The sequence below is a fragment of the Phyllobates terribilis genome, unplaced genomic scaffold (assembly GCF_046119375.1).
Source record: "Phyllobates terribilis strain yellow unplaced genomic scaffold, ASM4611937v1 Scaffold_5__5_contigs__length_657084704, whole genome shotgun sequence".
In the NCBI taxonomy this organism is placed as follows: Eukaryota; Metazoa; Chordata; class Amphibia; order Anura; family Dendrobatidae; genus Phyllobates; species Phyllobates terribilis.
In genome coordinates, this window is record NW_027362765.1 from 36,635,010 (window position 1) to 36,662,796 (window position 27,787).

Consider the following 27,787-nt stretch of genomic DNA (forward strand, 5'->3'; position numbering starts at 1 on the left):
TTTATCATGCCCTAAAAATAAATCTCTTTAGACTGGTCTATCACTTCATCTCACTATTCTTACTAATCCTTGTTCTCCCTCCCTAACTTTTCCTCAGAATTTGGTCTCTCCCATCATGTTTCCACACCCTCCGTGCACTTAGTAGCACTTTGTGTCTGTAGTTATACAGATACTGGCTGGTGACCAGTTGATGCAGAGTTATTTGAATGCCCCTATTTGTTAAATTGATGGATGGACCATTTACTTAGCGTGGAAAATGATTGAAAAAAAAATGAATCAGTTCAGATGTTCCAACAAAGAAGGAATGGATTGCATACGTAAATAGTAATTTGCAACATGAACATATTTATTATTGTAACTTAGATAAGTAAAAGAACTTTGTCCACGCAGAGATTGTGGATTTAAAGATATTGCAAAGAATGGTAGATCCTTTATGTGAAGGCACTCAGGCACTGGTTACTTCATTAATTACATAGTATACAGTGGCTTGCAAAAGTATTCAAACCCCACCTACCCTTGGCTTTTTACCTATTTTGTTACATTACAATTTGTGTTTAAATATTTTTGTAATCTGATTTGTGTGATGTGTCAGCACTAAATAGTCTAAGTTGATGAAGTGAGAAAAATATAGGCAAAAATTACATTTATGGGATCAAATAATTAAAAATTGCCATGTGCATATGTATTCACCCCTTTTGCTATGAAGTCCCTAAAAATTTCTGGTGCATGCAATTACCTTCATAAATCACATGCTTAGTGAAAGGAAGTCCACCTGTGTGCAATCTAAGTGTCACATGGTCTGTCAGTATATACACACCTTTTCTGAAAGGCCACAGAAGCTGCAACACCATTAAGCAAGAGACAACACTAACCAAATAACACCATGAAGACCAAGGAGATCTCCAAACAAGTCAGGGACAAAGTTGATGTGATGTACAAGTCAGGGTTGGATTATAAGAAAATATCCCAATCTCTGATGACCCCCCAGAGTAACATCAAATCCATAATCATCAAATGGAACGAAAATGGTACCACAACAAACCTGCCAGGAGTGGGCCGTCCACCAAAACTCTCAGCCCGGGCAAGGAGGGCATTATTCAGAGAGGCAGAACAGAGACCAAAGGTAACTTTGAAGCAGCTGCAGAGTTCTCAAGCAGAGACTGGAGTATCTGTGCATACAACCACAATAAACAGTACACTCCATAAAGGTCACAGGAATAGGGGATCAGCACTCTGTCAGCGTGGTGCACGTGGGGTAAAATATGCAGATGTTTCAGACTGTCCCAGGCTTTTTTTGTTGAATTAAGCTTGGGACAGGCTGAAACGTCCACTGGAATTGGCAATAAAATAAAAGAACAATTATTCACTGAACACGTGAGTGCTGGGAATTACTTCCTTTCTGCACTCCATAGTGGTGGCCTTGATGGAAGAGTGGGCAGAAAAAAGCCTTTACTTACACACAAAAATTGTAAGGCTCGTTTTGAGTTTGCCAAAAGACATATGGGAGACTCCCCAAATGTATGGAGGAAGGTGCTGTGGTCAGATGAGACCAAAATTAAACTTTTTGGCCACCAAGGGTAACGCTGTGTCTGGCGACAAACCAACACGGTTCATCACCGCAAGAACACCACACTGTGGGAGCAGTTTTGCTTTGAGGAATGGGCAAAAATCCCAGTGGCAAGATGTGGAAAACTCATAGACTTATCCACAGCGACTTGCAACAGTAATTGCTGCAAAAGGAGGCTCTACAAAGTACTGACTTTAAGTGGGGGTGAATAGTTATTCACACTGAAATTTTCAGTTATTTTGTTCTATTTGTTGTTTGCTTTACAATAAATGGAAAACCAAATGTTCACATGAACTGATGCAAACCCACAAAAAACATTGAAATTCCAGGTTGTGAAGTAGCAAAACATCAAAAATGCCAAAGGGGTGAATACTTTCGTGAGCCACTGTATATTTATTTATGTAACACACTATTATCTACAATTTTGAGTTGTTATCCAATATTTCATCTGGACAACAAGTATTTTCTATATATTTTCATGTATCTTTTTATCAGTAATCTGAGCATATTTTATATGACCGCAGTTTTCATGTATTTTACTTACCTCATCCCTTCACCCTGAGTACTAATGTATTTTTTGTGCTGATGCTTCCCTTGATATATTCTTGATATATTTTTTATATTTGTCTATTTCTCAATAAACTTACTTATACTTTTGAATATACATTGGTCGCGTGTCATTTCTATAGGTTTAGATGCCATTTGTGGGTAAAACATTTTCCATTCTGAACATGAAAAGGGCTTTTCCACTGTGTGAGTTCTCTAATGGACAGCAAAAAGTGATTTCCGACTAAAACATTTCCCACATTCTGAACATGAAAAGGGCTTCTACTCTAGTGACTTTTCTGGTGTCTAACAAAATTTGATTTATGTGAAAAACATTTTCCACATTCTGAACATGAAAAAGGCTTTTCCCCTGTGTGAGTTCTAAGATGTCCAATAAGATGTGTTTTATATGCAAAACATTTCCCACATTCTGAGCAAGAATATGGCTTCTCTCCTGTGTGAGTTCTCCGATGTTCAACAAGATGTGTTTTATGTGCAAAACATTTCCCACATTCTAAACATAAATATGGCTTCTCACCTGTGTGAATTCTCTGATGATCAACAAGATCTGACTTCCGTGCAAACCATTTCTCACATTCTGAACATGAAAATGGCTTCTCCCCTGTGTGAATTTTCCAATGATCAACAAGATGTGTTTTACGTGCAAAACATTTCCCACATTCTGAGCAGGAAAAAGGCTTCTCCCCTGAATGTATTTTCTGGTGCTGAGCAAGATATGATTTACCTGCAAAACTTTTCTCACATTCTGAACATGAAAAAGACTTCTCTCCTGTATGTAATTTCTGGTGTCTAACAAGATATGATTTATCCCCAAAACATTTCCCACATTCTGAACATGAATATGGCTTTTCCCCTGTGTGACTTTTCTGGTGTATAACAAGATTGAATTTATCTCCCAAATGTTTCCCACATTCTGAACATGAATATGGCATCTTCCCTGTGTGTTTTCTCTGATGCCTGACAAAATTTGATTTATCTGCAAAACGTTTCCCACATTCGGAGCACAAATATGGCTTCTCTTCTGTGTGAATTCTATGATGTACAACAAGACTTGATTTCCTTGCAAAACATTTCCCACATTCTGAACATGAATATGGCTTCTCTCCTTCGTAAACTTCCTCACGTCTAAAAAGCCCTGATTTCTGGTTAAGATTTTTCCCACACTCTGAAGAAGACAATGGTTTCTCCTCTGTGTGATTTTTTTCATGTGCAACAGAAGGTATCTTGAGGGAAATACTTTTTCCACTTGATGATGGCTTCTTTTCTGTAGGAGCAATTTGTTTTTTAATGCCTCTTTCGTGATTTTTATTAATAGATGAATCAGAAGTCAGGACTTGTTTAAAAGGATCAGATGATAGATCTTTCTTGTGCAGGGATGATGGAATATCTGGAGTAATGGCATTCACTTCTGTTATATTCGGTGTGATATCAAGGTCATCTGATTCAAAAATTGAAAATGTCAGTTGTTTCTCTGATCTCCTAGTACAGTTATCTGCCAAGAATAAAGATTTTTATTTTTTAATATAATATCCTTAAAAATATTTTTATAACATTTCTCATATATTCATAGAATATATGAGCAAGAATCAGTCGACCCTCTTTGTTCATTCTGCCTTTCAATTATTGGAATAATTAGCCACAAAAAAATATTTTGTAGGCCAAAATATTATCAATAAAAACTTCTACTCCGTCGCTCAAATAACAAGACCCCACTTTCGTCTGTCATTTGTAAATGGAAAAAGAGAGGGTTTCCACATTACTAGTAACTGAAAGACTCTTAAAAATCAGTATAGTTTCCATAAACCAATTCAGCCAAATGTCCCTGATGCTTCTGAGTTTTGCAGGGTGCCCAAACACTGTTAGCCTCCAACATTGCTGTTTTGGGAAGCTCTTACTTAAAAATGTACAGTATGAGTATCTCCAGAAGTACAAGCTGGGTATTATGTGTTAGCCAATAAAATTACATTTACAATTTTCCCTCTGTATTAGCCACTGCGTGCTAATTTTCAGAAAGTGCCTGTGGGGTCAAAATTGTCTCTACTCCTATAAATGAATTCCCTGAGGGAAATTGAGTCACTTCAAGCTGTTTTCTTCTGTTCTTGTTTTCTGCCATTCTGGAACCTCAGGGTTCTTCGAATCGTGCCGACAAACTATTCCAGCAAAATCTACATTCCAATAGCCAAATAACTCTCTTTCCCTTCTAAGCCATGCCATCTGCCTAAACAGTAGGATATTGTCAGACTCAGGAGAAGTTGAAAAATACATTTTAAGAAATTAGATTTTCTACCTTTTTCTCAAGCACCTTGACCCCCAAAACATAGTTACAGGTGCGGACTTCTTGCTACTCATGCACCGTCTCTGCTCTATCTAGTTTGAACAGTTTTCGACATTGTCTATGCCTTGTATTCATGGACTTTGTTACACCATGGTGATAGTCCTTGTTGTTTAGTCTAATGAAATGTGGATGTACTTATCAAATCTGCTAAAAGAAGTATTGAAAACGACATTATTTGCACTATTGCTTCCGTGTGTCTATATACATCTGTGGTGAGAGTTAGCTGCATAGCGGTATCCGAAACACAATGTGTTAGACGTTTAATCATTAAGGTCTCAGAAGTTTCTTTGGCAATTATTGTTACAGAATTTAAGATAAACATATTTATTGAATGTGGTTTTTGATACTATGAGGAGTGCAATTTTTTAAGATATAGGCCCCTCCAAGTCACTTCAACAGTGATTTAGTCCCCCAAAAGTAGGATTTGTAAATTTCCTTGAACTTATGCTAAACTGTTAAGCCTTCTAACAAAAAAAAATGATGTGTGAAAAATGCTGCCGACGTAATGGAGAAATACGGTAAATGATACTCATTAACTATTTTGTGTGATATCACTATTTGTTTTAGGAGCATACAAAATCAAAAGTTGAACATTTGTAATTCTTCTACATTTTTTCATAAAGAAGCGCAAAACATATCAACATAATTTTACTACTAACATAAAGTACAATGTGTCACAGAAAACATTCTCAGAATCACTGGGATGAGGTTCAGAGTTCCAGAGTTATTACTATGTAGAGTGACATGTCAGATTTGAAAATTGAGGCCTGATTAGGAACCAAACTGGCTATGGTGGAAAGCAATTAAATCAGAGAATCTTGGGCACTAACTAGTGTAAAAAATATCAGACCTCTATGTATTAATTATGGTCCTCTTCTTTTGATAACTAAATTTTGGGAGGCATTTAAAAAGCTCCTGTGGGTGGGCTTCCCGGCCTCCATGTGCCCACTGTGTGATAATACTAATCTCCCTCATTTCTTACAGTGCCGAACTTTGGATGAAAAAGAGAATAATTATTGTCACAGAAATTAAAAGAGGGATTTATTCTACAAGTAGGATTAAAGGATTCAGATTTCTTTCATTATTTGCAGATAAAACGTTCTATTCGTTCCCTATAAAACATTCAATTAATCGGCTTTCAGAGGAGAATAAATTCTGGGATCAGATCTTGGATTTATCTTTAACAATGGGAAATAATTGTAAATTCTGCTAATGTTCTTCTCTACATCACATGAGAGAATGTTCCAATTTATGGTTATTTTCAGGTTGCTCCATCCCCGGCTTTTATACAGAAGATCGGATATATTAAATATTCTAAATGTCCCAAGTTGAACTCCGAGGCGGCAGATCTATCTCATATGTATTGGTACTGCCGCAAAATTAGGGAATTTTGGGAACAGATTATCAGATTTGTGTTTGAGAAGTTGAATATTGTCATTATAATAAAATATTAATATATTATAAGGATCTACCGTATTTTTCGGACTATAAGACGCACATAGGTTTTAGAGGAGGAAAATAGAAAAAAAAATGTAAGCAAAAAATGTGATCATGATGCACTGTTATGGGGGAGGGGGTCTGCTGCTGACACTGGTATTGGGGTAATGTCCCCCAATTCTGTTAATATACTCCTGGTATACGTGGCCCTCATCCCCAACCTGGTATACGTGACCCTCATCCCCATCCTGGTATATGTGGCACTCATCCGAAACTGGTATGCATGGCACTCCCTTGATCCTCCATCCTGGTATGCATGGCACTTCTTGATCTCCCATCCTGGCATGCATGGCACCCCTTGATCCACCATCCTGGTATGCATGGCAACCCTTGATCCCCCATCTTGGTATGCATGGTACCCCTTGATCCCCGATCCTGGTATGCATGGCACCCCTTGATCCTAGTATGCATGGCAACCCTTGATCCTGGTATGCACGGCACCCCTTGATCCTGGTATACACGGCACCCCTTGATCCCCCATCCTGGTATGCATGGCACCCCTTGATCCCCCATCCTGGTATGCATGGCACCCCTTGATCCAAGATCCGGGTATGCATGTCACTCCTTGATCCCCCATCCTGGTATGCATGGCGCCCCTTGATCCTAGTATGCTTGGCACCCCTTGATCCTAGTATGCTTGGCACCCCTTGATCCTGGTATGCATGGCACCCCTTGATCCTGGTATGCATGGCACCCCTTGATCCTGGTATGCACGGCACCCCTTGATCCCCCATCCTGGTATGCATGGCACCCCTTGATCCTGGTATGCTAGGCACCCCTTGATCCTGGTATGCACGGCACCCCTTGATCCTGGTATGCATGGCACCGCTTGATTCTGTTATGCATGGCACCCCTCCATCCTGGTATGCTTGGCATCCTCTGATCCCCATCATGCTGCCCACCAAAAAAAATAAACAATTATACTCACCTCCTCTCTCCGCCAACGCTGTTTCCCGCTCTGCTGCTGACACTCTCACTGTGTGAGCCGCGCATGGCGTCCCTGCCATGTCCCTCACACTGTGAGATGGTCTGCCGGAATAGTCACTGCTCCCCAAGCTGGGACTGTGTGCGTGGGGTGCAGTGACCATTCACTCTCTTCAATAGCGTTCACACTGTAGCTGCAGTGCGGCTCCTGCTACGGCCGGCGGTCTGTGTGCCACCTTTTAAAGACCATGAATATTCACTACAACCCATGGGAGTGTATTGTAGTGAATATTCATGGTCTTTAATAGCGGGCACACAGACCGCCGGCCGCAGCAGGAGACGTGCTGCGGCCACAGTGTGCGCGCTATTAAGGAAAATTAATATTGATTGCTCTCCACTCCCAAGGGCGTGGGGAGCAGTGAATATTCATTTTCTTTAGCAGCGGGCACAGCGTAGGCTGCAGCAGGCGGCTGCTGCCTCCTGTGCCCCACTCATCCACCGCTGCCACTATCCCCTACACCTCCAACCATCCACAGCCACAGTATAGAGTACAGACATGTATAGTTCGGACTATAAGACGCACCCCCCACTTTCCTCCAAAATTTTGGAGGAAAAAAGTGCGTCTTATAGTCCGAAAAATATGGTAATTACTTCAATTATTATCTGCAAGGGTAATTATTGTTACGAACTGGAAAACTTTTCATTTTCTGAGTGAGCGGAGTTCAGGGAAAAGTTTAAATAGGAAAAAAATAGTAATTTGAATGCTCTTTCTTGCGTATATACAGTACAGACCAAAAGTTTGGACACACCTCATTTAAAGATTTTTCTGTATTTTCATGACTATGAAAATTGTACATTCACACTGAAGGCATCAAAACTATGAATTAACTGTTACGGATCCGGGTGGTGGAACCTCTGTGCTGCGGTGCAAGGAGGGCCCAGAGGGGAGTAACTAGGTATCAACTCGGACTGACCAAGGTACGACGGCGGCTCAATCGACTCCATGAACCAGGGAAGGACCGAGCAGAGGGACCAGGTGCTACTCTGGGCCTGTCCTTGTATGAGAACAGGTGACTCCCACGGGTAACTGGCAGGAGCCTCCGGGTAGGCACGGCAGGTAACTGGTAGGAGCCTCCAGGTAGGCTGACTGAGAGGCACGGCAGGTAACTGGTAGGAGCCTCCAGGTAGGCTGGCTAGTAGGCATGGCAGGTAACAGACAGACGGGCGGGTTTGGATCGTAGGCAGACCGTCGGGCTGGAGAGTACACTTGGCTGGCGGAAAGGACTGGTAGTCAGGCTGGCGGACAGGACTGGTAGTCAGGCTGGCGGACAGGACTGGTAGTCAGGCTGGCGGACAGGACTGGTAGTCAGGCTGGCGGACAGGACTGGTAGTCAGACTAGCAGCGGGACCTGAGGGCTGAAGCAGAGTTTAGGACACAAAGCTACAACCTTGCACGGGCACCTCCATTTTGGAGGAGGTGCCCTTTATATGAGAGGTCCTCCGGCCATTGGCCGGGAACTCCTTAGGACGGCGCGCGGCGGCCCCTTTAAGAGGGAGGGAGCGCGCGCGCAGCCCTAAGCACAGTGCACGAGAAGCTACGCGTGCCGGCAGCAGCAGCAACAGGAGAGCTGGAAGACGCCGGGCCGGGAGTGCGGCGGTAAGGTGGACGGGGTCTCTGCCTGTCAGGGGGCAGAGACGCCGATACTACAGTACCCCCCCTTTACGCCCAATCTTCTTTAGGCCGGAAAGAAATTTTTTAAGGATAAGCGGGGCTTGGATGTCCTCCCTGGGTTCCCAAGTTCTCTTTTCTGGGCCAAACCCCTTCCAATCCACCAGAATAAAGGTTTTTCCGCTTAACCTCTTGATGGCCAGAATGTTCTCTACCTCATAGAAGTCCTCAGCGGAGACAGGAGCTGGGGAGGTACCTGGATTGTCAGAAAAAGAATTAAGCACAACTGGTTTGAGGAGTGATACGTGGAAGGAGTTGGGAATCCGTAAGGTGGCCGGGAGTTTTAACTTGTAGGCTACTGGGTTTATTTGCTTGAGGACTTCAAATGGACCGATGAACCGTGGACCCAACTAATAGGAGGGTATTTTGAGACGAACATGTTTGGAGGAGAGCAAAACCTTGACTCCTGGACGGAATTGAGGTGGGTCCAGGCGTCTCTTAGCATGTTTCTTCATCCGCTCGGAGGATTGAAGAAGTGTGGATCTAGTGTCCTCCCAAATGGTGGAAAATTCGCTGACCAGAGACTCCACGGCAGGGTTGTCCACTGAAGCGGAGACGGGAAACGGAATCAGGGGATGTTGACCGTAGACCACAAACAACGGGGACTTGGAAGAAGATTCGCTCTCATGGTTGTTATAGGAGAACTCGGCCCATGGTAGGAGCTCGACCCAATCGGTATGGTGAGCGTTGACGAAGTGCCGGAGGAAGCTGGTATGGATCTGGTTGATACGTTCCACTTGGCCATTGGACTGCAGATGGTAAGCAGAGGAGAAATCCAGGGTGACATCCAGCAGCTTACACGTAGCTCTCGAGAAAAGCAAAGTAAACTGGACCCCGCGATCAGACACAATGTGGAGGGGTAGGCCGTGAAGACGAAAGATATGATGGATGAAGTCCTTAGCCAGCATAGATGCAGACGGGAGACCAGGCAGAGGGATGAAGTGGGCCATTTTAGAAAAGAGGTCAGCGACCACCCAAATGACAGTACAACCGGCAGAAACAGGGAGATCAGTAATAAAGTCCATAGCAATGTGTTGCCACAGGTAGCTGGTACGGGAAGAGGCAGGAGACGGCCGGCTGGAAGATGTCTGGGAACCTTATTGCGGGCACAGGACGAACAGGCCGTGACGAAGTCTACCACACCCTTGCGCAAGGTAGGCCACCAGTAATGCCGGGTAATGAGCAGGAAGGTCTTCTTCTGTCCAGCATGGCCAGCTAGTTTAGATGAATGACCCCAGTGAACAACCTTCTTACGATCCGGAACCACTACAAACGTCTTACCGGGTGGGAGACAAGACAGGTCCAAGGGGGCCACATTCATCACTTTGGAGGGATCGATGATATGCATAGGCTCCTCCTCTTGATCGGAAGACAGGAAGGATCGGGACAAGGCGTCGGCTTTAACGTTCCTGTCCACAGGGCGGTAATGTAGGGTAAAGTTGAAGCGGGCGAAGAACAAAAGACCACCGGGCCTGACGCAGATTGAGTCTTTGGGCATTCTGTAGATATGCCAGGTTTTTGTGGTCAGTGTAGATGACCACCGGGTACAGAGCCCCCTCAAGCAGGTAACGCCACTCCTCCAGCGCCAATTTGATGGCTAGCAGTTCTCGGTCTCCTATAGAGTAGTTGCGCTCGGACGAGGAGAAGAGCTTGGAGAAAAAGCCGCAGGTTACCATTCTCCCGGCCGGAGGTTTCTGGGTGAGTACCGCTCCGGCTCCGGAAGAGGAAGCATCAACTCCACAAAGAACTGTTTGTTGCAATCCGGACGGTGCAGCACTGGGGCAGAAGAGAGGGCTAGTTTTAAGGAGTGGAAGGCCTCCTCCGCTTCGGACGGCCATTCCTTAGGATTTGCTCCCTTACGGGTGAGCGCAGAGATGGGAGCAGTCCGGGAAGAGAAATGTGGGATGAAGAGACGGTAATAGTTGGCGAACCCCAGGAATCGCTGAATGGCCTTCAACCCCTCCGGACGGGGCCACTTTAAGACGGCAGAGACCTTCTCGGGGTCCATCCGTAGACCTGTCTCAGAGATAATATAGCCCAGGAACGGAAGAGAGGTCTGCTCAAAGAGGCATTTCTCAAATTTTGCGTATAGGCGATTCTGCCTGAGGCTAAGCAGGACCTGATGAACATCCCCCGGTGTGTGGGAAGATCTGGAGAGAAGACAAAGATGTCGTCCAGGTACACCACCACGCAAGAATATAAGAGGTCACGGAAGATGTCGTTAACTAATTCTTGGAAGACGGCTGGAGCATTATAGAGGCCGATAGGCATCACACTGTATTCATAGAGGCCGTCCCGTGTATTGAATGCCGTCTTCCACTCGTCTCCTTGGAGGATCCGGACCAAGTTATATGCCCCACGAAGATCGAGCTTGGTGAAGATCTTCGCGCCTTTAAGGCGGTCGAACAGCTCAGAGATGAGTGACAGGGGGTATTTGTTTTTGATAGTAATTTGGTTGAGTCCTCTATAATCGAAACAGGGGCGCAGTGAACAGTCTTTCTTTTTTACGAAGAAGAATAAGGCTCCAGCCAGGGAGGTAGATTTCTGGATGAATCCCCTAGCCAGATTTTCTTCGATGTACTCCGACATGGCCCGGTTTTCGGCAAACGACAAAGGGTAGATACACCCACGGGGTGGAGTGGCACCGGGTACCAGGTCGATAGGGCAATCATATGGCCTATGCGGTGGCAGTGTTTCTGCTTCCTTCTTGTCGAAGACATCTGCACAGGACCAGTAAGGTGCCGGTAGACCAGGTAAATTAGCCGGAGTAGACGGAGGTCGAGCCGGGCGAACCGGGACCAGGCAGGTCTCATGGCAATCCTGCCCCCAACGGAGCACCTCACCGGAATGCCAATTCAGAACGGGCTCATGTCTCTGCAGCAAGGGTAGACCTAGCAAAAGGGAGTGAGAGAGTCCGGAAAGCACATGGAAGGAGATCCTCTCTGAGTGCAGCATTCCCCACCTGAAGGGTTACGGGCTCAGTGATGAGCAAGATGGTCACCGGAAGGAGTCTTTCATCCATGGAAGTGACTGCCAATGGTTCAGCCAGAGGTTTGGTAGGAATCTGATACTTCTCTACAAGGGACTGGGAAATGAGATTCCCCGCGGCTAAGGAATCCAGATGGGTGGTTTCAAAGAAGCGGTTCTCTCCACAGGAAATAGAGACGGACAAAGTCAAGAACAGAGAGGATTTACGCTGTCCTAGGACGACCTCTCCGAGCGGTCCTAGACACTGGAGTTTCCCGGCTTCACCGGACAGAAACGGATCAGGTGCTCCTTACTACCACAGTAGAAACAGCTCCCCTCGGCTCGGCGTGTTTCTTGGCGACACTTGACCATCTTGGTCTGGTCGATCTGCATGGGTTCTGGCGAGAATGCCCAGGGAGTTGCTGGTTGGGAGGCAGGTTTCTGGAAAACAGGAGCAAGACGAGGAAATCTTCTCTCCCGGGTAGTCTCCTTAGCACGTTCTAGGAAATGGATGTCAATCCGGGTAGCTAGTGACACCAGGTCATCCAGGGTGGTAGGAATGTCCCGGCCGGCTAGCTTGTCCTTAATCCGACCGGAAAGGCCCTCCCAGAAGGTGGACACCAGGGCCTCGTTGTCCCAGGCAAGCTCAGAAGCGAGGGTACGGAACTGTATGGCATACTGGCCCACGGTGAGACTCCCTTGGCGGAGACGGAGCAATGAGGAGGCAGTAGAGGTCCTTCGTCCGGGCTCATCCAAGACCCTCTGGAAGGCAGTGAGGAAAGCCGGAAGATCGGACACCAGGGAATCCCCTCTCTCCCATAGAGGGTTTAGCCATGCCAATGCTTCCCCGGTGAGGTGAGACATGATGAACGCCACCTTGGCCCGGTCGGAGGGAAACTGATGTGCCAGTAGTTCAAAGTGCAGCATGCACTGGTTCAGAAAACCCCGACATAAGACGGGGTCACCCCCAAAACGAGGGGGCGCAGAAGGCCGGAGTCCTAAGCTGGATGCCGTGGTATTGGTAGGCAGCGGAGCCGGAGCGGGTGTCACTCGGCTCGAGGCGGGCACAGGTGGGACAGACAGAGTGTCCAGGCGAGAGTTGACAGACCGCAGGTAGGTCAGGATGGTTTCCTGTTGGGATCTCTGTCGAGAAACCTCCTTGTAGAGGTCAGCAAGCGAAGGAGCCTGGAGGCAACCGGGTTCCATGGCCCGCGCAAACTGTTACGGATCCGGGTGCTGGAACCTCTGTGCTGCGGTGGAAGGAGGGACCAGAGGGGCGTAACTAGGTATCAACTCGGACTGACCAAGGTCGCACGGTGGCTCAATCGACTCCGTGAACCAGGGAAGGACCGAGTAGAGGGACCAGGTGCTACTCTGGGCCTGTCCTTGTACGAGAGCAGATGACTCCCACGGGTAACTGGCAGGAGCCTCCGGGTAGGCATGGCAGGTAACTGGTAGGAGCCTCCAGGTAGGCTGGCTGGTAGGCACGGCAGGTAACTAGTACGTTTTCCGGGTAGGCAGGCAAGCCAGGCCCATAGACAGACTGGCGGGTTTGGATCGTAGGCAGACCGTCGGGCTGGAGAGTACACTTGGCTGGCGGAGACAGGTAGTCAGGCTGGCGGACAGGACTGGTAGTCAGGCTGGCGGACAGGACTGGTAGTCAGGCTGGCGGACAGGACTGGTAGTCAGGCTGGCGGACAGGACTGGTAGTCAGGCTGGCGGACAGGACTGGTAGTAAGACTAGCAGCGGGACCTGAGGGCTGAAGCAGAGTTTAGGACACAAAGCTACAACCTTGCACGGGCACCTCCGTTTTGGAGGAGGTGCCTTTTATATGAGAGGTCCTCCGGCCATTGGCCGGGGACTCCTTAGGATGGCACGCGCGGCCCCTTTAAGAGGGAGGGAGCGCGCGCGGCCCCTTTAAGAGGGAGGGAGCGCGCGCGGCCCCTTTAAGAGGGAGGGAGCGCGCGCGGCCCCTTTAAGAGGGAGGGAGCGCGCGCGGCCCCTTTAAGAGGGAGGGAGCGCGCGCGGCCCCTTTAAGAGGGAGGGAGCGCGCGCGGCCCCTTTAAGAGGGAGGGAGCGCGCGCGGCCCCTTTAAGAGGGAGGGAGCGCGCGCGCGCCCTAAGCACAGTGTCGGGAAGCTCCGCGCGCCGGCAGCAGCAGCAGGAGAGCCGGAAGACGCCGGGCCGGGAGTGCGGCGGTAAGGGGGACGATACTACATTAACACATGTGGAATTATGTGCTTAACAAAAAAAAGTGTGAAACAACTGAAAATAAAGCATATTTTCAGCTGTTTCACACTTTTTTGTAATGTATATAATTCCACATGTGTTAATTCATAGTTTTGATGCCTTCAGTGTGAATGTACAATTTTCATAATCATGGAAATACAGAAAAATCTTTAAATGAGAAGGCGTGTCCAAACTTTTGGTCTGTACTGTATAGCTACAGTTTATATCTGAGTGTAAAAAAAAAAGTAAAGATTGAAAAAAGAAATTCACACTTGGCTCTCACTGCACATGGAATGATGATTCCTTATAAAAGCAAAGCCAACCATACAGATTATATTTTTCTTCCCATGATTTTCTAAATTGTCAGCTCATTCTATATAAGCTGTTATTTGGCTCTGCAGATTAAAGATCTAGGCAGCTAAAGGTCAGTATCTCCAAAACCACTCTCACTCCAACAGTAGGACTTCCAAAGTAATGGGGACAGTTTTGGGTGTGGGAGCATGTGGTGGTTTAGCCGGAGAATGGTGACTGCTTGATTGTGATATGGCTGGACTACACCACTGATAAAGCAGCCACATGCAGTGACTGAGAAGAATCTGTGACTTCTCTACATTTAGTGGTTACTACTCACCTGGGTAGTCATATGTAGGAATCTCCTCTTTACACCGCTCATCACCCCTCACATATGTCTCTGTAGTATTAATATGGGTCAGATCTCCACCCTGAAACAAATATTGTAACAGTCACAGATAGATGGAGAAGTCACATCTATGATCAACTCTAATCCTGCCATCTCCACCGTTCTCATTACACAAGTATAAAACATATAATACTGGTGGATAAGACTGAGCACAAGACCTTCACAGTCGTCTACACATCATAGGGGAGATCTCATGACACCTTCTCTCCATCTACCTGATAATCCTGAGGAACATTGGGATTTTCTTGTTTACAGTCCTGTGGAAGAAGAGGACGGGGACATCTCTCTGGTGTTTTCCTCTTAATGGATAGAACTGGAGGAAACACATACAGGGACTGAATTCATTCTTTACATACAGATAATTATAGGCCGTGTGTATTTAGTCCTATCTATTACCTGGTGATGTGAGGGGCTGGGGAACCTCCATCATGACGTCCTTGTACAGATCTTTGTGCCCTTCTAAATACTCCCACTCCTCCATGGAGAAATAGACAGCGACATCCTGACACCTTATAGGAACCTGACACATACAATGATACCATTATCCCACCGATCCCTTCATAAAGTTACTTTATAATGTCCTATCATTCCCAGCAGTGTCACCTCGCCAGTCAGCAGCACAATCATCTGGTAGGTGAGTTCTAGGATCTTCTGGTCATTGATGTCCTCATGTATGAGGCGCTGAGGTGGAGGCCCCGTGATTGGAATCAGGGGTCTTCCCCATCCCTCAGACACAGAGGCCTGACAGCGCTCACTAGAGGTCTTCTTCACTACTGTGTAATCCTGGTTATGGAGAGACACATTAATAAATCTCACTACAGACATTTCCAGAGTCCTCACCTCTCCAGTTCTGTCCATCTGTTATTCCCATAGATAAGAATGATGTAATGTGACGTCATCAGAATCTCTCACCTCTCCAGTAAGCCGGAAGAGGATCTCTAGGGAGAGGTGTAATATCTGCTCTGCCATTCTGTCCCTGTTTCTTTCCATTCTTGGTGAGTCAATCAGGAACATTCTCTGATATAGAAAATCTCTAGTGATAGGATTCAATGTTGTAGGCACCTGAAAAGGAAGATGAGCCGATGCTAAGGCAGTTTGCACACCTTGATGTACTATTAAATGATGTTGATTGAGGAGATTCAAAAGCTGGATTTTTAACTCCTTATATGCTGCATTCGATAGCGTCTGTCTACGTGTAGCGGCTGACCTCATCATGCCGCTGCACGTCGGGGTGGGGGCTGACAAGCGCTCTTCTGCTCCAATCCCGGCTCACAAGTGTTCAATTGTATTCGTGTCTGAAAGACGCAAATACATTTGAATACAGAAAGAAAGCAGCTGGCGTCTCCTGGACAGCTCTTTGGGCCGCAACAAACCCTTTGCCGGTCCACATGCAGCCCGCGGGACTTATGTTGTCCAGGCCTACCCTAGGAAGATAAGGAAAATGGAGTCTCTTCTCTTCCACTTACAGCCAACTGAAGAGTGAGTTTACACTATGATTGTCATTTCTTTATTTCAGTATTTAATTTGTTAGAATATTTTAAATAAGAAATTATGTTATCACCCCAAGCTTCCACTAGGTAGAACCCCCCTCCAACAAGTCTGAGCATCTTCGGTGACAGACCATGCCTGTCACAAAACTGTTGTCTGATAACCTGGGACCAGGTGCTTGTACCCTGTCCCTAACGCTAGGGGCACCCTTGCTATCCCCGCACCCCAGGTTACTTTAGATGGCAAAGATGCTGGGGTCACGTACCTTGCTGTTCTCCTGAATCATCCCTTCTCTGTCCCCTCCCCCACACAGGGAAGTGGGGAGGAATAGTGTATGTAAATACACAAACCAGACAAACAAGGAAAGGACGTACAGGAATAACTGAAAGTACCAAACATACAAAATATGCGCTCACAGACAACAGAGGGAAACACCAAAGGGATTAGGAAGGTAAACAAAAATAGAAGCAGAAGGGACACAACCAAAACACCAAGCAACAGTCACAAAACAACTCTTCTTAAACGCCTCTATCGAACACCTCCACTCCTCACCAGGCAGTACAAGACTTAACACTGGCAATCCAGATTGCCAGAGCAGAGGCTATATAGGAGAGGGGAATGGCTGATACTGCACAGCTGAGAACTTCCAAGAAGTAAGCTACAGAGACTCCAAGCTGAGCAGTTTAATGCCTGCACTGCTAAAAGAAACAAGCACCATTTAATAAGGGGGAGAAGTGCTTCTATTCAATGCAGGAGTACGTGAACTCAGACGCTGTGGTCTTTTGGCTCCTCTCTGTCGCGTTAAACCCATGACAATGCCAAGGATACTTGCCTTAGCGTCCCATCCTATTGCTCTCTGTAATACCTGGGAGATCAGCCCATCTAGTATCTGGAGGGAGGGTAATGTAGGTAGGGTTAGACAGTTGGTGGTTATAGGTTATTCTACAATTAGGTAGACTGATAGAATAATTTGTTGCCAAAACTGGTTTAATGTCTCCCAGGTGACAGGGGTCGGTTGAGGTGGAACAGGTTGATAAATTACTTCAGGAGGCTGGGAAAATATATATTCTTGTACCGTGTTAGCCAGTAGATAGAAAAATATTTAGATTTGAGAGTCCTCAGTGGTTGATACCTTTTAATGGCTAACTGAAAAGATGGTAACAAATCGCAAGCTTTCGAGACTACGCAGATCTCTTCATCAGGCTAATATACCACAAAATCTGAAGAGTCACATATTTATACACAATAAGACACACAAAAAATGCAATAGGTAAGACAGGTGATGGAAAGCAGAGTTATTATGGATGAGAAACAGTTCTGGCTATAAATATTTTAGTAATTAATAGAAAAGGAGTGTGAAGGTTTTATTGTCCTGTGACTAGGTCCAGTGTTATGATGGCCTCAAGTCTGAGGGGCACATTCCTTAGTTGATGTAGAATGACATAAATCCATGCGACACATTCATTCCTGCTCTGAAAGTGTTAAAGGTCACCATCAGTTTATATTCTGAGATTCTTCTTTCTCTTTGAGATTTGAAGTTACCTTTTAATACCAGTAATTTCATGTATTTTATGCTGTGATCAGGGGAACAAAAATGCTTGGCTACAGATAGATCTATTCTTTTTTCTTTTATTGTGTGGCGATGATGATTCATCCTTGTTCTAAGTTTTTGCCCCGTCTCCCCTACATAAAGACCCCCAGCTGGACATTTGGTACATATAATTAAGTACACTACATTAGATGTGATACAGCTGAAAGTACCTGGGATCTTACAGTCCTGATGTGAATTGGGGATCTTTATCCTGTCTGTGGTCATTATAAACGGACAGGTTTTACATTTTTTCTGGTTGCAAGGAAAGGTTCCTGTAGCTGGTGGAGATGACAGGGAGCTTCTGACAATGATGCTTCTTAGATTTGGGGGCTGCCTGAAACACAGAAGTGTGGGGTCTGGAAATATGGATTGTAATTGGGCATCTTTCTGTAGTAAGGGTTGTAGTTTCCGTGCAGCTCTTCTTAGCGCCTCCAGATTTGGATTGTAGGTGACTACTAGAGGCACCCGGTTGTTTTCTTGTTTAGTTTTGTAATGTAGGAGATGATTCCTTGATATTCTAGTGGCTCTTGTAATCTGGTTCTCAATTGTTCTTGGATGGTAGCCCTGTTTCAAAAAGGTCTTTCTGAAGCCATCAAGGTGTTTGTCTCTATCCATAGGGTTGAAACATATCCGATTGTATCTGATGGCTTGGCTGTAAACAATAGAGTTTTTTATGTGTTTTGGATGGAAACTGTCCAATTTAAGGTATGTAGGACGGTCAATTGGTTTCCGGTACAAGGATGTCTCTATTTCATTGTTCTGTAGCTTGATGATGGTGTCCAAAAAGTTAATTTCAGTACAGGAGTAGTTGAGTGTTAGATTGATGGTGGGATGAAATCGATTAAAGGTATCAACCACTGAGGACTCTCAAATCTAAATATTTTTCAGGAGGCTGGTGATGATCCAGCTGTTATAATCCACATGTGAACCAATGACAGAATGAGTGGCAGGTGAAGGATCCTTAAGAATAATTTTAAAAAAATTAGACTGCAAGCTGATAGGAAGATCCTCTTAGTTTAGTATACTCTGGAATATTGCCTGTGCCATGAGCATCACCAGAAAGACAGAGGAACTTAGGGAGTTAAATGCATGGTTTAAGTCTTGGTGCAGAGCAGAAGGATTTGGGTTCCTAGACCACCGGGCTGACTTTTCATTGGGGTGCAATCTGTATTTTTCAGGTACACTGCATCTGAACAGAAGATGTCTGTTATTCTGATGGAGAGAATTCTAACAGGGGTGGTGGATCATTTAAACTAGGGACAAAGGGGGAGGTGAAGGCAGAAATCATAGGAGTAGGTAAGTTAGAGAGGGGTCTGATTTTATTGGAGGGTGGAGAAATAGACTCTGGGGGGAGCATTGGGTCAATAGATAAGGAGATCCATGTATTACAAACAGTGAAGATAAATGTTACCATAAATCTTCAAAAATTAGTATTTCTGAAAATACATTTGGTAAAATGGGAGGAAATATAAAGTATATATTGACAAATGCCAGCAGACTGGCAAGTAAAATGGGAGAGCTTGAAGCGTTGGTACTGGAGGAACATCTTGATGTTCTTGGTGTTGCTGAGACTTGGTTGGACTCTTCACATGATTGGGCTGTAAACTTGTCATCTAGGTCCTCCTATATAGCTCCGCCATAGGCTACTATATACACTGCAATATTATGTTATTGAAGTATAATGTATAAGCGACCAAACAATCGCAGGTTCAAGTCCCCTAAAGTAACTAAAAAATAAAAAAGTTTTTAAAAATATAAAGAACTAAATAAAAATTAAAAGTTGAAATAAACCCGTTTCCAACATTAAAAAAAGAAAGGAAAAACACCAAGGTTACTTACTGGTAGCCGTTTTTTCCTGAGCCCATGACAGCACACTTTGAGAGAGGGATCTGCCCCACCAAGGACAGGAAACCGTCTGAAATAAAAGGGCAGTACCTCTCCCTCGCTTCAGTTGGATTGCAGAGCATTGAGAGGACCTCCAGAAAAGGTTAGACACATAACCAACACCTACAATAGATATAATCACCCAAAATGTAAAGTGCTCACCAGGGTGTGAGAAAGAGACAGGGGGGGGGGGGGGGGGGCCCTACGGGTGCTGTCATGGGTTCAGGAAAAACGGCATAGGTAAGTAACCTTGGTGTTTTCCCCTCACCCATGACAGCACAGCTTGAGAGAATTTTGGAGAATATAAGAACCCTAGGGAGGGACCACCGCCTGAAGTACCCTTCTCCCAAAGGTGAGGTCAGAGGAGGATAGATCCAACCTATAGTGCTTGTAGAAGGTGGATGGTGCAGACCAAGTAGCAGCTTTACATATCTGGTCAATTGAGACGTCTGCTCTCTCTGCCCAGGAGGTCGCTACAGCTCTGGTGGAATGAGCTTTAATACCGTCCGGTGCCGGAACACCTGTAGATATGCAAGCTAGACAAATGGCCTCCCTAAGCCACCTTTAAATAGCTCCCTTTGACACCCCGTGACCTTTCCTACTCCCCTGAAAGGCCAGAAACAAGGAGTGGTCCTTCCTCCACTGACTAGTCATGTCTATGTACTGTAGTAAAGCCCTTCTAACATCTAGATTGTGGAATCTAACCTACCCAGGGTTTTTTGGGTTACTGCAGAATGAGGGAAGCACAATCTCTTGATTACAGTGGAATCTGGAAACTACTTTCGGAAGGTATGCTGGATCTGTATGTAGGATGATCCGGTCATCATGAATTTGCGTGTTTGGGGGGATCAACAGAAAGGGCCTGCAGGTCACTCACCCTACGGGCCAATGTTAGGGCCACTAGGAGAACGGTTTTAGGGTGAGGAACTTTGGAGAGATAACCGGCAGGGGTTCAAATGGGTCGCCAGAGAGTGCGTTTAAAACCAAATTCAGGTCCCAGGGAGGAACTCTTGAGAGCCCGAACTGGCTTAGCTCTGGAACAGGATTTAATGAATCTAGAGACCCACATGTTCCCCGACAGGTTGCAATTATAGAGCTCCCCTAGGGTGGACACCTGAACTTTAAGTATTCCAGTAGCTAACCCCAGGTCACGTCCCTTCTGTAAAAACTCTAGGACATCTTTAATTGGAGGTTTATCCGACAACGGGGAGTCTATAAAATCCAGGAATTTTCCCCAGATTCTGCTATAAATCTTAGTTGTTGTGGGCTTCCTACTACCCAATGGGGTGGAAACTAGGCCTGGTGAAAACCCCCTATTGTTCAGTAACAACTTCTCAAATTCCAAGCCGCCAGATGGAAACCTTTGGCTTGAGCAAGGAACATCGGCCCCTGGATGAGAAGGTCCGGCCGAACCCAGGGATTAGGCGAAGCAGGGAGAACCAGGGTCTTTTTGGCCAAAAGGGGCTATCAGAATTATCCTTGCCCCCTCCTCCTGAATTTTCCTCACAACTGCATGGATCATTACTATCGGTGGAAAAACGTAAGCCCTCCTGAACTTCCAGGGTATCTGGAGAGCGTCTACAGCATAGGGATTCTCTGTTGGATCTAGTGAACAGAATCTCTCCACCTTCCGGTTCGCCCTGGTGGCGAACAAATCTATGTCCGGTGACCCCCATAGCTGGATAATCTGTTGGAAGACTACCGGGTTTAGAGCCCACTCTCCTTGTCTTAAAGTGTGGCGACTGAGGAAATCTGCCTTTGAATTTTCTACCCCCCGGATGTAAAGAGCACGGAGGGATGGGAGATGCTGTTCTGCTAGTTGCAGGATTCTGTTTGCCACTACCATCAGGGAGCGTGATCTTGTTCCTCCCTGGTGATTTATATAAGCTACTGTCGTCCGATTGTCGGACCTGATCTGGACATGGCGACCCTGTATGTGGGGAAGGAAGCCTATCAGGGATTTCTCCACTGCCAAAAGCTCTTTTAGGTTCGTTGATGTCCCTATTTCGTGACGTAGCCAGAGCCCCTGAACTGAGAGATCTGCTAGATAACCCTCCCAGCCGGAGCCACTTGCATCTGTTGTAATTGTATGGTCGACTGGTCTGGACCACTGCAAGCCTGAGGTCAGATTCTCCCTGTTTGTCCACCATGAGAGAGAGTCTACCGTCTCCAAGGAAAGAGATAGTCTTTTTTCTAAATGTCCGTTGAAGGATTTTTGCGCTGACAGGACCTCCCACTGAAGAAGCCTCATATGACCTTGGGCCCATTTGACTGCCGGGAGACAGGACGTCACGGAGCCCAGTAGGGACATTGCTCCTCTCAGGGACATCACTGGAGACTTTATGGCCCTTGAGACCAAGCTGATTATTTTGCAAACCTTGTCCTCCGGGAGGAAGCAGGATTGGAGTTGGGAATTTAGGGTCAAGCCCAGAAAGATCTGAGTCCTTGAGGGGGATAGTTTTGATTTTTGAATATTTATCAACCATCCTAGCTGATGTTGAAAGGAACAGTGGTCCTCCGATTTCCCTATTACCAGAAAGTCGTCCAAGTAGGGAACAATCACCACGTTTTTGATTCGGAGAAAAGCTGTCACCTCCGCTATAAACTTTGTAAACACTCTCAGTGCTATCGAGAGTCCAAAAGGTAGGGCAGTAAATTGGAAATGCCTAAATTCCCTTTGGATGAATAGGGCTAACCCTTAGGTATTTCTGGTAGTCTGGATGGATTGGGATGTGATAATAGGCATCTTTTAGGTCGATAACTGCCATGAAACAATTGTGGTGTAGGAGTTTTACTGCCGAGTTCACTGATTCCATCTTGAAAGTCTGATTCTGTATCAGCTGATTTAGACTTTTGAGGTTGATAATGGTCTTAAGGACCCATTTGTGTTTTTTTTTTATCACAAATAGGGGGGGGGGAATCCCCTTCCCCATTGTGAATCCGGAACTTCGTGAAGGACCTGCTTGTTGACTAAATCTAGCACCTCCGACTCTAGGGCTATCTGCTCCTCCCTGGACTTCCTCCTGGAGGTGATCATGAAGGTTCGGTGAGGGACTTGACGGAAGCATATCTTTAGGCCATTCTTTATGATACTCAACACTCAGGGATTTGAAGTAATGGCTTCCCAAGCTGGGATAAAATGGGAAAGCCTTCCCCCGACCTCTAGCTCTGCGTCATTGGGGAGATTTTTTGGTACTGGAAGATGGCCCCCCAAACATGTAACCAGAGTCTTTTTTAGATCGAGGCCCCCATCTTTTCCTTTCTCCCGGAGGGCGACGCCGGTTAAATCTTTCCCTCCGAAAGTAGGACCTTTTTGTGTCCCCCGTGAACCCTGGGAAACCTCTCTTCCTGTCGCCAGCCTTCTCTAAAATCTCATCCAGTTTTCGGCCAAACAAGAGTTTACCATCACAAGGAAGGGAGCATAGTTTATGTTTAGACTGCAGGTCTCCTGGGCAACCCTTGAGCCACAGGGCTCGTCTGGCAGCGTTAGATAAGTTAGCAGACCTGGAAGCGAGTTTAACCGAATCCGCTGAGGAGTCGGCAAGGAAAGCGGACGCTGCCTGTAGTAAAGGTACTGTAGATTGGAGAGGATTTTATCTCTGGATATCTTTTTATCCTTGAGCTGGTCTTCTAATTGTTGAAGCCACACCATGAGTGACCTAGCGACACAAGTGCCTGCTACCACTGGTTTCAGGCCCCCTGCCGCTGCTTCCCAGGTGTGACGCAGGAAGGAATCTGCCTTCTTATCTAGAGCATCCTTTAGACTGCCAGAATCTTCCAGGGGTAGGGACGATTTTTTGGATGATCGGGCGACAGACCCGTCAACTTTAGGAATTTTATTCCAGGACCCAGAGACACTATCCTCGAAGGAGTACCTTCTTTTAGAGGATGAGGGCAACACTCCCGATTTCTCAGGCTTCCTCCATTCCCAGTCTATAAGGGTCTGAATTTTAGAATTCACTGGAAAGGAGCATCTTTTTTTCCTCCAGGCCTGCGAATATAATGTCTTCCAGGGACCTGGCTGTCTTCTCCTCCCTTAACCCCATGGTAGATCTGACTGCTCTGACCAACTTGTCCGTACCCTCAATAGAGAAACAGGGCCTACCACTGTCTGATGAAGAGGAGGATGATGAATCACTGAGGCATGGATCCTCTAACTGGGAGAATGATTCATAGTCGGAGGAGATATCCTTATGGGATCTCTTTTTCCCCTTAAGTAAGCCTTTTAGGGAATCTTGAACCTATGTTCGGATTACGGACCTCAAATTAGAAGCAAAATCCGGGGTGCTCTCCGCTATGGTTTGGTTAATACAGCTAGCACAAAGCTGTTTCTGCCAATCTATGGAAAGGGGGACTTGGCATAAGGCGCAAACCCTGTGCTTCTGTTTGACGCTACTCTTCTTAGGTTCCTAAGGAATGAAGCACATAACTTTCCATTACTATTAAGTGACATTCACGAAGATCACTCACCCCTGAAGTCACAAAAGGGTACCGGATTTGGAGGCTGTGGCGGGACATAAGATGAATCCTTTCTGGATGGCCCTGAAGCGTCCGACACCTTACTTCTCCTGCTGCCACTACCGTTGCTGGAGCGGCTGTCCGTGTCAGAGGTGTCCGACTGCTTCTTCCGCTGGCGTTGTTGAGATGGAGGGGTCGGCTGCTGCTGCTCCTGGCTGTCCTGGTCTGCCATAGCTGCTATATCACAAGCAGGAGTATAGGCAGCATTTGACCAGGACAACCCCCCCCACCTTAAATAGGGCACATCCGGAACCTCCTGCGGTTCAGGTGTCCTCCCCCCTCCTGACGCCCGCCGGCCGAGGTTTCAAAAGCCGGCCGTCAAGCGCTTACAGGGTGCCGCCATGAGGGATCTGGCGTGCACCGCGACGTCAGGCGCGTCACACCCGGAAGACGCCGCTCCCGGCGTGCGGCCAGCCAGGGGCCTGCGGCAGGGAGATCACAGCGCGGCGGTCTGCGGGGAGCCGGAGCCCTCCTCACTGCCTGCGCATGCTCGGACATGGCTCCAGGGAACAGTGGACGGCGCTTCTGGAACCTGGAACCCGGTGCACAGACAGGTTCCCATCAAGGACAGGAAACCAACTGAAGCGAGGGAGAGGTACCGCCCTTTTATTTCAGACGGTTTCCTGTCCTTGGTGGGGCGGATCCCTCTCTCAAGGTGTGCTGTCATGGGTGAGGGGAAAAAAATAAACATTTTTTACATCGCCTTGTTAATTAAAGTTCGATCTAATTATTGAATTAGTCACCCGGATCGATAAATGCCACAGAGAAAAAAAATCAGTATGCAAAATTGCATTTAATTTGTCACCTCTTAGCCCTAAAGAATGTAATAATAGACATCAAAAAGCATCAACTGGTGTCAGTAAAAACAACAGCTCATCGTGCCAAAGTATCCCATCACTCAGCTCCATCAACAGAAATATAATAATGTTACAGATCTTGGAAAATAGCAAAACAAAGCAAAGAAAATTATAAGGTCCTGAATATTTTTCAACACTTTAAAAGAAAAATAATCGATGTTTGTTATTACCGTAATCAGCGTGACCTGGACAATCATGTTTCTGCACAAAAAAAGATCAAATAAAGCAGACTGATGCGTTAAAATATTAAACCTAAAATAAAAATACTAAAACTAAACGAGTATAAAACATATGTGTAAAAGAAAATGCAAGTGCAATGAACACATTGACAAACACCTCATCAAGATTGGTGAAAAGTGAGCAATCAAATAATAAGTTTTCTCATGTGTAAGCTGGCGGGCTACGGTCGTTATTGTAAAAAGCCCCTATAGCCCACTTACTTGTTGATCATGATACTGTCCATATGGTTAAAAATGAAAATGGAGTAGTTCACGAAATGTCAGGTACATTTGCCATGACCATTTAGCCACAGAGGTACCACAAAGAGGTGGACTCAAACATCTTCATTCATGTCACCTCCTTGCCTGGCTTACTAATATTCCTAAAGGACAACTCAATGGCAACTGGATAAAACTATATGTAATGATCCAAAGTTTGTGTATCGAAAAACACAAACGTTGGGCAACCTAGTAGCACCAACAATAATTGATAAGGGTCTACGCACAAAGGCTCAGAAGGCCAACACAGATTTTCTGTCCAGAAATGTGGGTTTTACACTGTGTGGGAAAAGTGCATGTTGTAAAAAATCCCCAATGCCAAGAATTATCCAGACTAAATGTACTCATCCTGACCCAATGGAACAGTTTACAATTAAGGAGACCATTTCTTGCTCTGCATCTGGTGTTATATGTTATCCAGTGCCCTTGCTTTATACTATATGTTGGACGTACTTAACGGGTATTATCTAAAAGGGTTAGGGAGCATTATTAGAACATTAAAAGCCTATATAAAAGGACTATCATGTCACTATTGGGATGCCCATAATCAATCGTGTAAAGGAACCTTTTTTTTTTTACATTCAAACTGTCCCTAAAAAATGGAGTGGAGGGGATGATCTCAGCCAAATGCCTAGAGTTGAATCTAAATCGATATTTATACTCAGTCTAGCCCCAAGTGGTCTCAATCATGAGATTGAGTTATACGCTTGATTGGGCTAATCATGGTCCTTTTCTGGTAGTTTCAATAATGCGCCATTTATACCCCTTTTGAGTTTTCTTTTTTTTGGCCCCTCCATTTCCATCTCTGTCGCCTGCCTAATGTAGACTTCATAATGTACTGGATGTACATACATATTGTAATGAAGCAGGGGCAAGTATTTGTGCATTTATTTACAATCTCACACTCTTTTAAATTAATTGGTGCTTTCCCCTATTACATTAGTTTTAGCTATATATGAGTGTGTTACCTATTTTCCATCCACTCTTAGTTCCATATATTTATATATATTTTTTTCTATTTTTTCATATATATATATATATATATATATCATATTTTTAATTTATTTTACTCATATTTATAAACTTTTTTTAACAAATAATTTACTCATTTTTAACTGATAGTGCCATATTCTAATATTTCCTCTTCCCCTGTGTCTTTTCCATGTATGTGCCTAACAGCTGTAGCGGAGGGAAGGAGTTAGGCTATTTAAGGAAACCAATACCTGCACCAGCCATACCCTGATGAAGAAGAACCTTTTCTTCGAAACCCGTAGGTTTTTGCCTCTAGAAGGACTCAGTAAAAGGCAGCCAGTTGACTTCACATGCCTCATCACTACGAACATATGTGGTTTCCAGGGATGAAACCGGCCGGAGCTCCCTGCGTACCCACCAACGGGACACCGGAAGACACATGAGGATTGCTTCTCCCAGTGCTTTTACTGCACCTGGGACTTAGGATATTTTAATAACAGTATCATCATCGGCAAGTAGGTGGACTATTAGGGGCAAGACAGTAGCATGGTAGCTACCACTTTCAAAGGTGTTTTACTTATTATTTGATTGCTCACTTGTATTTCTTATGCATATGTTATATAAACTATAAAATGTATCATTACTGTAAAGTATTAATTCAGTTTTATTTACTGTCTGACTGAACACACTAGGTGGCTGGCTTGGCTTCCTACTACTACTACTACTACTACTACACCCAGTAGAAAGAAGGCAAGGAAAAAATGAAAGCACAAAATTCCCTAGTCCTTAAAGGGCTAATATGTCATCTAATATACTCAGTTGTTTAAAGGTAGATGTTGCCTAAGGTAATTTACATGACACCAATACGGAAGAGACCCCTGGGCCCAGATGGGCTGCATCCACATTCTCTTAAGGTACTTAGTTCAGTTATTGCTGGGCTCCGGTTCATAATTCTTAAAGATAAACTGGTGACTGGTGCTGTGCCAAGTAAGTGGCCCAAACAAAATGTGGTGCCAATTTCCAAAAGGTGTTCCAGGTCTTTCCAAGGTAATTATAGACCAGTAAGCTTAGCATCCAATGTGAGAAAAATGTTTGTTGGGCTTGTAAGGAATTATATAGAGAGGTATGTGATGTAATATAACATCCAAAGTGATAGCTCGGTTTCACTAAGAACAGAAGTTGTCAAATTAACCAGATTCGTTTTTATGAAGAGGTGAGTAGAAAAATGGACAGCGGTGTAGTTGTGGATAGAGTAACACTGTCCCACAAAAAAGCCTTACGGATAAATTAAAGTCTACATGATTAGAAAGTAAGATTTGTAATAGGACCGAAAACGGTCTCAAAGACCAGAGAGTTGTGGTGAATGCTACTATGAATGGTCTACGGTTATGAGTGGTGACCCCAAGGTTCAGTGCTGGGACCGCTACTATTCAACTTATTTATTTATATAGAAGGGATTAACCCC

General features: G+C 45.3%; 1 protein-coding gene across 1 annotated transcript in view; it reads right to left on the minus strand.

The window, feature by feature from the left end:
* Positions 1-323: 323 nt before the first annotated feature.
* The window catches only part of LOC141270627 (uncharacterized), a 129,870-nt gene continuing 102,406 nt past the window's right edge, over positions 324-27,787 (minus strand). Inside the window, exons 6-11 of the mRNA XM_073680699.1 lie at positions 15,428-15,577; positions 15,119-15,298; positions 14,912-15,035; positions 14,731-14,828; positions 14,447-14,537; positions 324-3,626 (exon numbers count right to left, since the gene is read on the minus strand). Of these exons, the coding sequence (XP_073536800.1) occupies positions 2,401-3,626; positions 14,447-14,537; positions 14,731-14,828; positions 14,912-15,035; positions 15,119-15,298; positions 15,428-15,577 (1,869 nt within the window). The 3' untranslated portion in view covers positions 324-2,400. The remainder of the gene's footprint in view (positions 3,627-14,446; positions 14,538-14,730; positions 14,829-14,911; positions 15,036-15,118; positions 15,299-15,427; positions 15,578-27,787) is intronic.